At 42.3% G+C, this 13,074-nt stretch overlaps 1 protein-coding gene across 1 annotated transcript in view; it reads left to right on the top strand.

Annotated features, from left to right (window-relative positions):
* The window catches only part of LOC141127496 (inactive dipeptidyl peptidase 10-like), a 303,439-nt gene that overhangs the window by 82,029 nt on the left and 208,336 nt on the right, over positions 1 to 13,074 (top strand). Inside the window, exon 2 of the mRNA XM_073614008.1 lies at positions 5,830 to 5,944. Within this exon, the coding sequence (XP_073470109.1) occupies positions 5,830 to 5,944 (115 nt within the window). The remainder of the gene's footprint in view (positions 1 to 5,829; positions 5,945 to 13,074) is intronic.

Below are 13,074 nucleotides of genomic sequence, written 5' to 3'. Positions count from 1 at the left end.
CCATTGGTCACAGGCGACCTGAGGGAGGGCCTCACGATGCGTCCGCATCCCGTTGGTGACGTCAGACGCCACCGGGATGGAGGGACCTATATAGTACGGCTTAATAGCCGCTATCTCCTGACAGTGGCTCTGAGGCTGCAAGGGGAGGTATATGCCGCTCTCCCCTTCCGTACGCATCCACCCCACCTCTCAGGTAAGCGAAGCTGATCATCAGTGGAGGGTCATCTCCTGTTGATGACCGAACCAATGATACTGCTAAAAAAGCTCCTTATAGTAATGGGCTGATTTATTGTATTGCCTTTTGTAGTTCATTGGGGCAGTGTTTATACGTGGATCTCTTGGTCTGACTCATAGGGGTTGTCAACTTGGAGTGCCACCCTGTGGTGAAACCGGAGCGTTGCTCTCCCTTATGTTTTTGTTTATACGGCTATTTTAGCCCTGAACATTCACTCCTTGATTCAACCTATAAGGTAATTTTCAAACTTCTCAGCTCCTATGATAACTGCCCTTTTTACCCCGCAGTAGACTATGTAGAAGCAATTCATTATTTTTGTTCTTTTCAATATCTAACTTTCAGTTACTCTACACTTGGGCCCCTCTGTGGACCAAAAAACGGTTTTGGGAGGTCCTAGGCGGGTGAGACGCATGCAATTGATTGGTATTTTGAGCCACGGAACTTTATATACATTTACAATCTAGTTGTCTACTATTCATCTTCAAACCTATTTGGGCTTGGTAAGCAAATCCCACCTCTTATGTTTTATATCTTTCCCATGTCCACATTACTGTATCTTGCTTTTGTGGGCTTGGAAACTAAAGTACACATCATATAATGATCATAATTATCTGTTCACCATGTTTAGATTATCATTATCATAGACCTGTAGAATTTTGAGAGTTTCATATAACACATTCATTGTTTGTATGCAAATATATATATATACCATTTGTCTTTTCAGTATTACTTAATGTATTTTTTGTTCTGAAACTACATCTTTAAATGTTTTGTAAGCATCTGATTTGTATTTTGTTTTTTCTCTTTCTTTTTTACCCATAGTATGCCACACCTGTACCAAAAAACTCCTGATGAAGCTCATGTGTTGAGCGAAACATGTTGAGAATGGTATCGCAAAGTGGTCTCTATTTTTAAAACATTAATTTTTCACTGATTGACCATGATTGTAAAATTGTGCTTGTTTTTAGATGGTGTTTTGTAATATTCTTAAACTATTAAAGATTTTGAATCAAAAGATTACTTACAGTCAGTTTGGCATTTTGCATACAGTGTTAATCTCTTTTTTGATATTTTTTTTTCCATATCGATCCATTTAAATTTTGAAAAGCACCATAAAAGTCCCAGGGGTACCTATACCCCAACCCCCTTTCCTATGTAAAATATAACTGGATATTCATTGTAGATTTTCGTATTGAGATTGTATGCTCTCCCTGTCTTTGGGCAGATTTTCTGTAGGTGTTTTGGTTTTCTGCTGGCAGGAAACTGGCATCTAAATTGTTCTTTGTTTTTTTTTTTTTGTTTTTTTCTCTTTTTTCCACATCAGCAAAGATTTTATTTGGGAGATATTGTTTCAACTTTCCAGTCAATCTCATCCCTAAATAATTTCACATCATGGTGGCTTACTCTATTTTTTCTTCGTCCAGTTATTAAATGATAATGATGCCAGTCAAAAATACAAATATCTCCCGAAAATAAACATTTTATACCCCTGAATCCTACCCCCCCCTCTTAGAAACTAACCCCTACCCACCCCCCCACCCCCAAGCCTACCCCCTTAGCTCTTCCCGCAATGGTCATGATCTGTACCATTCACTCACTCTCCTGCTCTTTTACCTTTTTTAAGTATAAAACATCTAACTCGAACTGAAGTTAGGATTTCCATTTGGTGAACTATCCGGCTCTGTCTCCCACGCCTCAGCCGCTCGAGGGGAAGACCTATATTTTACCCAATCTCTCCACACCTCTTCAAACTCTTCCATATCTGTCCCTTCGCTATATATCAGGTACCCCAGGCAATGAATTTCCTCAATTTTATTGAACCACTCCCGCATTGAGGGTTTCTTACTATCCAACCAGTGTCTAGGAATAAGACTCTTAGCCGCATTAAGGAGGTGCGGCAACAGTGATTTCAGATACTTCTCTGTGGGCATATTACTCCCATGATGTAAGCACACCCAAGGGTCATCTGCAATCCTCTTACTGGTGATCTCAAATATGATTCTCGTTATCTCCCCCCAGTATTTTTTCATTACCGGGCACTGCCACCATATGTGTGCCATTGTCCCACTCTCCCCGCAACCCCTCCAACAAAATTGCGGCATTTTTTTCCGGATTCTATGAGCTCTATCCGGGGTGATGTACATTCGTGACAGGACTCTATAATTCATCTCAGAAACCCTACAGTTTACTGAAGTGGCGTTCACTCTACCCAGGACCTTCCCCACCACCCCATCACTGATCTTAATTCCTAATTCCTCCTCCCACTTCCTAAGGAAAATTGGATGCTCAACTTCTCCCATTTTAATCAAACTTCTATAAATACTAGACACTCCCCCCTCCCTTTTTTCCCCATAAACACTTTTTCAAGGGGGCGAAGATCTTTTATAGACCTCGTTGGTTGCGGGAGTGATTCAAAAAAATGTTTCAGCTGCCTGTACCTCCACTTATCAATAATAAACCATTTATCTTTTGCTTTTAACTCCTGGTAGGAACACAGCTTATCCTCACTCATGATGTCTTTTAATTGGGCCTCTTCCTTCAGTATCCATCTCCCAAACAAGTCTTCCCTCCCCGGAAGAAAGTAGTCTGTATCCTTAAGCGGGATTAACGGGGAGTTATACCCCCATTTCTCCTTATCATGTATTTTATCCCATACATTTAAAGCGTGTTTAGTGATATCCAATGTTTTAGTGCTTAATTTTCTAAACTGAGGTGGTATCCACACATTTTTACTCAAATCCACCCCACTCATTTTACTCTCTATTTTCACCCATTGTTTTTCTTTATTATTTTTTACCCAATCTAAAATATGTGAGATAACTATAGCAACATAGTATTTTTTTATATCAGGTGCCCCCCACCCCCCCTTCCTCTTGTCATTAACTAGTTGTGCATATTTAATTTGTGATTTCTTACCCCTCCATATAAACATTAGAAACAAAGTGTGCAGTTTATTCAAAAAATTCTGTGAAATTGAGATTGGGAGCATCTGGATTTTGTAGATAATTTTTGGGAGAACTGACATTTTGAGTAGGTTGATCCTGCCTCCCCATGAGAGCTGATTGCGTAGGAATTTATTCAAATCTGTCTTTATCCCATTAAGAAGTGCCATGTAATTGGTTTGGAACAAAGTTTCCTTCACTGGGGAGATTTTGACCCCTAAATAGTTAAGCTCTTTTACCCCCCACATAAATGGGAGACTCTTTTGATAAGCCTTCTCCCTTTCTTTGTCCTCCACTATTTCCAGTATTTCTGACTTAGTTGAATTGACCCGAAAGTTTGAAAGTCTGCCATACGTCTTGATGGTCTCTAATAGGTTCGGGAAGGAAATCCTCGGGCGGGTGACATACAATAAGATGTCGTCCGCAAAAGCGGCGATTTTGTACTCTTCTCCCCCGATTTTAACCCAATAATATCCGGGCTGAGTCTGATCTTAGCCAATAAGGGTTCAAGCATCAGTACGAAGAGCAGCGGGGAGAGAGGGCATCCCTGTCTAGTACCGTTGTACATCTTAAAAGGTTCGGAAAGCGTACCGTTTACCTTGACTCTTGCAGAAGGGGAGGCATATAGACTTTTTATCCTTCTAAGCATGTTATTACCTATCCCAATCTCCTCGAGAGTGTCCCACATGAAGCCCCAGTCTACCCTGTCGAAAGCTTTTTCAGCGTCCATTGACAGGAGTAGATCTAAATTGTTCTTTGTTGAACTTCCTAAATGTAAAATAGCTTGCAGTCTTCATTTATATCTATATCATGCCACTAAGACCACTATTCAAAGTCACAATTCGTCAAGATTAACTCAACTGCATGCTTTTGTGTGTTCAGTTCTTATATCTGAAGATATGGCCTTAGGTTTATATAATAGCAACATAATAATGTTAAGCTCATTTTGTTTTATAACAAATAAACATACTTATATATTAAGGAATATAAATAAATAAATAAATAAAAAAAAACAGACATCTAAAGAACACATTTTACAGGCCCTTTACAAAACAGAATGGTATGGGTGCATTGACCAGGCAGAGCACAGCCTGGATAGCAATAAGTCACTTGCTGATCTTCATCAAGATCTGTCAAAGAAAGTTATGTGTATATGTACACATGGACAAAGTGATATACCCCGCATTATAAAAACGGCGATCTGGTTAAGATTTAGGAACTTCAAGTTTAATGGCGCTAAACTGGCATACTGGCATACATCAAAGAATTTATTGAAATGATTTACAGATACACAAGTATTTGTAGTGTACAAAGACAATTGGAATTGTCTGCCTTTTATCAATGATCCAGTTAGTTTTCTCTCTTTGTTTTATATGTGTAATTGTAGTTTTTGTTTTTTTGTGTTTGTTGTTTAAGTGTTTTTTTTTTTTTTTTGTGGTTGTTTTTTTTTTTTCTAATGCCCTGTACACACGGGCGGACTTTTCGGCAACAAAGGTCCGACAGTCTTTCCGACGGACTTTCGACGGACTTCCGACGGACTTTCAAACGAACGGACTTGCCTACACACGATCACACCAAAGTCCGACGGATTCGTACGTGATGATGTACGACCGGACTAAAATAAGGAAGTTCATAGCCAGTAGCCAATAGCTGCCCCAGCGTCAGTTTTCGTCAGTCGGACTAGCATACAGACGAGCGGATTTTTCGACTGGACTCGAGTCCGTCGGAAAGATTTGAAACATGTTTTAAATCTAAAGTCCGTCTGATTTTCGACCTAAAAAGTCTGCTGCAGGTCCGATGAAGCCCACACACGGTCGGATTGTCCGAAGGATTCGTTCCGTCGGACCAGTCTGGTCGAAAAATCCGCCCGTGTGTTCACGGCATTAATATTCACTTACCTGTAGGTAAAAATCACAAAGCAGACTTTACTACCGCTTTAAGACTGTGTGAAACTGAAGACAAAGCCTATTATTTTTGTTTGCTGACAAAGTGGATTTTAACGTATATGTAAACCCTCACCTGGTAAAACTTACATAACCTCTGCTCTCAGCTGCATAAGAGGTGGGGTGGAGATGGCGGGGGTCGTCAGCAGTGATCTTCCCAGTGAAGCGAAAATGAAGGGGGAGGGTTTCAGCACAAGTCTTGGCCATTGGAGGACGGGCAGGCTCTTCTTCCAGCTCACCTAAAAAAACAACCATGCTGGGAAGGATGTGCTTCTATGTCTGGCGTGGTCAGTTTAAAATAGGAAAGCAGGGGGGAGCTGGCAGGATCACCAGGGGTTTCACACTAAGGAAGAAATACAAAGAGGGCAGGATACTTTTTAACACAAGTACATGGCACAACAGACACATATCAGAAATACGAAATGCCGGTTTTCCTCTCTAATCCTGACAATACGTTTTAACAGGGAATTTCCCCTCACTTTGGAGACTCACTCTGACTTCCTGTTGTGCTTCTGGAAGAGAAAGTGAGGCCAAATCTCCCTAATGGGATACAGACAACATAAAAACAGAATTGACATGGATTCTAAGCATTCCTTACTCTAAAGCTACATTAAAAAGTTTTTGAGTCAAATATTTGCACAAAATTATAACTATAGGCATTCTATATATCCCCCAGTGTTATTATGGTATTGTGTGTTATATTTTTCAGCACATGAGTAGTTCGGGGGCTCCACCTCGTAACTGGCGTGGAATTGGTCTGGCAATGTTGGTGATTGCAGTAGTTATGTCCCTTGTGCTACTTTCCATTTTCCTGCTGTCCCCAGGTAAGCTTTTTGTACCTTGTTTTTACAATCACTCATGTTTTGTAATATATTAGTAGTTCAGTTTCATAGAGAAGCTTACAGTTTGCATGTCTTATACTAAAATAAACTGTAGGTAGTTTGGCCCCTCTTTTTTTTTAATTTAAAGAACTGTTTCTGTTATAGAATGATCTGTTTTGTTTGGTATTATTTTACAGTTATTCAAAGATAACATGTTGATCTCTGGTGTTTCTTTATACAGTAAATAGCATCAATAATACTTTTAATATTGATATTAGAAGGTATTTTATTTTAGAAGCATCTTATTAGCAGTGGCAGCTGGTGAAGTTTTAGGATGGGGGGGCACCAGACCCCGCCCTTCCTTTTTGACCCCTCCCACTTGGTGAAAATGGGCGCAGTTTGAGCGAAATTGTGGGCTTGGCTCTAAGGTGGTGTGGTTAGCGTCTGAGATGAACGAGGGATGGAGGGAGAGGGAGAGAGGGATGGAGGACAGCAGGCCCATATCCTACGCAACAATAGATATATGTGTATTCTAGAAAGTTTAACAATCAGCAGATAAAGATACTCCAAACACCTGGTGTTAGCACTTGTTTGTTTTGTTGTTATGGTTTCAGGATGATTGAAGCGCATTATTTCTATTATTACCTTGTAATATAAAATTAAATCATTCAACTCACCATAATGCAGAATCAGTGGGAGCCCTGAGCGTGTCACTAGGCACGTCGCCTGTCACCAGATGCCATCAGGCGACCCAGCAGAGTCCGTCCTTACATCAGGTGCCCGCAGCGGAGTGCCTCCTTACATGCAGCCTGTGTCCTATCAAATGCAGCCTGTGTCACATCAAATGCAGCCTGCGTCCCACTAAATGCAGCCTCTGTCCCCCCAAATGCAGCCTCTGTCCAATGCAGCCCCTGTTCCCCAAATGCAGCATCTGCCCCCCCAAGCTCTGTCCCCCCAAATGAAGACTCTGTCCCCCCAAATGCAGACTCTGTCCCCCCTAATGCAGCATCTGTCCCCCCTAATGCAGCATTTGTCCCCCCTAATGCAGCATCTGTCCCCCCAAATGCAGCACCTGTCCCCCCTAGTGCAGCATTTGTCCCCCCTAGTGCAGCATCTGCCCCCCCTAATGCAGCATCTGCCCCCCCAATGCAGCATCTGTCCCCCCTAGTGCAGCATCTGTCCCCCCAATTGCAGACTCTGTCCCCCCTAATGCAGCATCTGTCCCCCCTAGTGCAGCATCTGTCCCCCCTAGTGCAGCATCTGTCCCCCCAAATGCAGCCTGCCTGTGTCCCATTAAATGCAGCCTCTGTTACTTCAACCCCCCCGTCCCGTTCTCTGCCCAGCAGTACTTACTTTGCTGTTGTCCTCTCCTGCAGTGTCTCCTTCCACTGGCAGCGGCGATGGAGCGACATACTTCCTCTCCTCTCTCAGGCGCAATGGGAGAGAGAATCAGGAAGTGACATCAAACTCAGATGTCAATCAAATCTGAAGCGCCGAGTAGCTTCCGCCCGGTGCCTGTAGTACATATTACTATAGGCGCCGGGCAGAAGCTACTCGGTGCTTCAGAAAGCGCCGCAAGGCGGGCTAAACACCTACAAATGAAGCGCCACGCCTGCAATCTCGTGATGGCATAGACGTGGCGCTTCCCATAAGTGCACTGTGTCCGGCGCACTTAAGGAACTTTTTTTGGATTTTTTTTTAAAGGGCCAGTTTAAAAAAAATTTTTCTCTCTTTTTTTTGTGGCTGCCTGGAGGGGGGGGGGGGGGGGCGGCGCCCATGTGCCCCCTATGGATGGGCCGCCACTGCTCATTAGACGGCAGAGCTGCTACTTGGAGAGAAGCAAGTGTGGAGAGCCTATCTAGGAAAGGAAAGAAGAAAAAATGAGTGAGGGTATCAGTACGGGAGAATAGTGTCCTTCTAGACCACATGTGTCAAACATAAGGCCCATGAGCCGAATCTGCCCCCCCTGGCCAATTTATGTGGTCCTTGCGCCTCTCTTGCAGCTGCAGGAAAGCTCCAGCCCTCCCCAGGTCCTCCTCCAGACCCTGCACTTTATGCTTCCCAGCTCCACCCCCAGCTTGTTCCCAGCAGCATCACAAGGTAGGGTGGGTGCACTGTGATGTAAGGGAGGGTGGGGGACTATTATTTTCTGATGGTGGAGGGGGGGTTTGCTCTGGACATCTAGTATTAAAGATACAACCTTTGAGGGCAACCATAATGCTGATGTGGCACGCAATGAAATTGCGTTGGATACCCCGTCCTAGACCATACCCCATTCGCCAGACTAACTTAATTATTTTTCAAAAAATATGACATCAAAGAAAAAACACTGCAGGTATAAACTACCCACCAGACATATTGTTTGGTGTTGAAGCCAAATAATTCAATTTTTCTTTCATCTGACCAGCTTAAACGCACCATGAAGATTCTGAGGTCATATGGAAAAAGGTGATCTGGTCAGATGAGACTAAAATTGAATGATCTGGCCTCAACACCAAACAATAAGTCTGGCGGAAATCCAATACAGCTCACCATCAAATAACACCATTCCTACAGTAGAGCACGGAGGTGGTAATATCCTGTTATGGGGATGTTTGTCTGCAGCAGGGACTGGAGCACTTGTGAGGATAGAAAAAAAATGGATGGGGCAAAATAACATCAAATTCTGCAGGAAAATCTGCTGCCCTCTGCCAGAAAGTTGTCAATGGGAAGAAGGTTTACCTTCCAACATGACAATGACTGTCAGAAACCATGAATCAGACTGAGAAAGAATTACAGTTAAATCACACTTGTTTAATAATAATAATAATAATAATAATAATAAAAAGGTGAACAGAGTAAACGTAGTCAAAACAAAGCCAGAGTTCAGGAACCGGAACGGATAGTCAGACAAGCCAAGACGTCAGGGAGCCAGTGATTAGCATAGTAGAACAGCAAGCAGGAACTGGAGCCAGAAGGAATGTCAGTCAAGCAAGTTTTTAACCACTTGAGCCCCGGACCATTATGCTGCCTAAGGACCAGAGGTCTTTTTCCAATTTGGCACTGCGTCGCTTTAACTGCTAATTGCGCGGTCATGCAATGCTGTACCCAAACGAAATTTGCGTCCTTTTCTTCCCACAAATAGAGCTTTCTTTTGATGGTATTTGATCACCTCTGCGGTTTTTATTTTTTGCGCTATAAACGGAAAAAGACCGAAAATTTTGAAAAAAAATGATATTTTCTACTTTTTGTTATAAAAAAAATCCAATAAACTAAATTTTAGTCATACATTTAGGCCAAAATGTATTCGGCCACATGTCTTTGGTAAAAAAAATGTCAATAAGCGTATATTTATTGGTTTGCGCAAAAGTTATAGCGTCTACAAACTAGGGTACATTTTCTGGAATTTACACAGCTTTTAGTTTATGACTGCCTATGTCATTTCTTGAGGTGCTAAAATGGCAGGGCAGTACAAAACCCCCACAAATGACCCCATTTTGGAAAGTAGACACCCCAAGGAAATTGCTGAGAGGCATGTTGAACCCATTGAATATTTATTTTTTTTGTCCCAAGTGATTGAAAAATGACAAAAAAAAAAAAAAAAAAATATTTACAAAAAGTTGTCACTAAATGATATATTGCTCACACAGGCCATGGGCCTATGTGGAATTGCACCCCAAAATACATTCAGCTGCTTCTCCTGAGTATGGGGATACCACATGTGTGGGACTTTTTGGGAGCCTAGCCGCGTACGGGGCCCCGAAAACCAATCACCGCCTTCAGGATTTCTAAGGGTGTAAATTTTTGCTTTCACTCTTCACTGCCTATCACAGTTTCGGAGGCCATGGAATGCCCAGGTGGCACAAAACCCCCCAAAATGACCCCATTTTGGAAAGTAGACACCCCAAGCTATTTGCTGAGAGGCATATTGAGTCCATGGAATATTTTATATTTTGACACAAGTTGCGGGAAAGTGACACTTTTTTTTTTTTTTTTTCCATAAAGTTGTCACTAAATGATATATTGCTCACACAGGCCATGGGCATATGTGGAATTGCACCCCAAAATACATTTAGCTGCTTCTCCTGAGTATGGGGATACCACATGTGTGGGACTTTTTGGGAGCCTAGCCGCGTACGGGACCCCGAAAACCAATCACTGCCTTCAGGATTTCTAAGGGTGAAAATTTTTGATTTCACTCTTTACTGCCTATCACAGTTTCGGAGGCCATGGAATGCCCAGGTGGCATAAAACCCCCCCAAATGACCCCATTTTGGAAAGTAGACACCCCAAGCTATTTGCTGAGAGGCATGGTGAGTATTTTGCAGCTCTCATTTGTTTTTGAAAATGAAGAAAGACAAGAAAAAACATTTTTTTTTTTCTTTTTTCAATTTTCAAAACTTTGTGACAAAAAGTGAGGTCTGCAAAATACTCACTATACCTCTCAGCAAATAGCTTGGGGTGTCTACTTTCCAAAATGGGGTCATTTGGGGGGGTTTTGTGCCACCTGGGCATTCCATGGCCTCCGAAACTGTGATAGGCAGTGAAGAGTGAAATCAAAAATTCACGCCCTTAGAAAGCCTGAAGGCGGTGCTTGGTTTTCGGGGTCCCGTACGCGGCTAGGCTCCCAAAAAGTCTCACACATGTGGTATCCCCGTACTCAGGAGAAGCAGCAGAATGTATTTTGGGGTGTAATTTCACATATTCCCATGGCATGTTTGAGTAATATATCATTTAGTGACAACTTTGTGCAAAAAAAAAAAAAAAAAAAAAAAAATTTGTCTCTTTCCCGCAACTTGTGTCGCAATATAAAATATTCCATGGACTCGACATGCCTCTCAGAAAATAGCTTGGGGTGTCTACTTTCCAAAATGGGGTCATTTGGGGGGGTTTTGAACTGTCCTGGCATTTTATGCACAACATTTAGAAGCTTATGTCACACATCACCCACTCTTCTAACCACTTGAAGACAAAGCCCTTTCTGACACTTATTGTTTACATGAAAAAGTTTTTTTTTTTTGCAAAAAAATTACTTTGAACCCCCAAACATTATATATTTTTTTAAAGCAAATGCCCTACAGATTAAAATGGTGGGTGTTTCATTTTTTTTTTTCACACAGTAATTGCGCAGCGATTTTTCAAATGCATTTTTTGGGGAAAAAACACACTTTTTTAAATTTTAATGCACTAAAACACACTATATTGCCCAAATGTTTGATGAAATAAAAAAGATGATCTTAGGCCGAGTACATGGATACCAAACATGACATGCTTTAAAACTGCGCACAAACGTGCAGTGGCAACAAAATAAATACATGTTTAAAAGCCTTCAAAAGCCTTTACAGGTTACCACTTTAGATTTACAGAGGAGGTCTACTGGAAAAATTACTGCACTCGATCTGGCCTTCGCGGTGATACCTCACATGCATGGTGCAATTGCTGTTTACATATGACGCCAGACCGCCGCTTGCGTTCGCCTTAGCGCGAGAGCAGGGGGCGACAGGGGTGCTTTTTTTTTTTTTTTTTTTTTTCTTTATTATTTTTTTGCTTTTTTAATCTTACTTTTAAACTGTTCCTTTCATATTTTTTTTTTTAATCATTTTTATTGTTATCTCGGGGAATGTAAATATCCCCTATGATAGCAATAGGTAGTGACAGGTACTCTTTTTTGAAAAAATTGTGGTCTATTAGACCCTAGATCTCTCCTCTGCCCTCAAAGCATCTGACCACACCAAGATCGGTGTGATAAAATGCTTCCCCAATTTCCCAATGGCGCTATTAACATCCGGCGAAATCTAAGTCATGAAATACTCGTAGCTTCCGGTTTCTTAGGCCATAGAGATGTTTGGAGCCACTCTGGTCTCTGATCAGCTCTATGGTCAGCTGGCTGAATCACCGGCTGCATTCTCAGGTTCCCTGTTGAGACAGGAGAGCCAGAGAAAAACACGGAAGACGGTGGGGGTGGGGGGGGCATTCCCTCCCACGGCTTGTAAAGGCAGTCTAGAGGCTAATTAGCCGCTAGGATTGCTTTTACATGAAAGCCGACCGCTGGCTGAAAAGAATGATACCAAGATGATACCTAAACCTGCAAGCATCATTCTGGTATAACCACTCAAAGTCGTGAATGGCGTACCTGAAGACAAAAAAATGGTTAACAATGGTTAACAATAAAGCACAGTAAACAGTAAAGTATAAATAATTACACACCTGAAAAACAAACATGATAAAACATAATAACAATAACAATAACAATAAAACATTGCAGAATAGAATACAGTAAAAAAGAGCAGTACAATAGAGAGAGAGAATAGAGAGAGAGAGAACAATAAAACGACAACTATTTTTTTTTTATTTCATATTTTTTTTTTTTTTTACACTTTTTTTGTAACTAACTTTTATAACGGTAACCGGTTCCAGGTTCGGGTCTCTCAAAATGCGATGGCATCTTGGGAGACCCTGTGAAAGTGTGCCTAGTCTGTGCAATGCTGTACCCTACGCTAATACTCAACTAGTGAATGGTAGCGTTCAAAACATTCACCAATGCAAAGACCAGGATTGTCAGGACAGGAGGGACAATAATAGCGGGTGTCACGCCTATATTCGCGCTTGCTGCAGACACGACATCTTTTTTGGGGGTTCGTTGGGTAGGGGTACTCGAGAGGACATAAAGAAAATGCCTCTCATGCAGCCGACTGCATTTGGTTGGGGATGTGAATGGGGGAAGTACGGGCGCTGCAGAAGCGGTGGGTTCCCAATTAGGATTGGCGAATGCAGCAGGAAGGGCATTATGGGCACGACGGGCCTGTGTTTGTCTTTTTGGTGGCAGCGGGACACTACTTGTGCTTGCCACCTCACCAGCTTGAACTGCACTTATGGGACTCGCCACGTCACCAAGTCTTACTGCAGTGCTGGTTTGACTACGACCGGGGTGTACTAGGCCGCTGGCGCTTGCCAGTTCCCCAAAACGCTACCAAAAAACTGTTAGCGATCGCAGGGATCAGGCCTGACTCTGCGAACGCTGCAGTTATGCGTTTAGTGTTTTGTAAGTGACAGTGATCAATCGATACTGCACTTGGGTGGGCTGGGCCGGGCGGAGGGGCAAAACGCAGGTGCTAGCAGGTATCTGGGCTGATCCCGCTAACACTGCGTTTTTG

The sequence above is a fragment of the Aquarana catesbeiana genome, linkage group LG02 (assembly GCF_042186555.1).
Source record: "Aquarana catesbeiana isolate 2022-GZ linkage group LG02, ASM4218655v1, whole genome shotgun sequence".
NCBI classification, from domain to species: Eukaryota; Metazoa; Chordata; class Amphibia; order Anura; family Ranidae; genus Aquarana; species Aquarana catesbeiana.
Note: the sequence above shows the minus strand (reverse complement) of the source record. Positions and strands in the feature narration are given on the sequence as shown.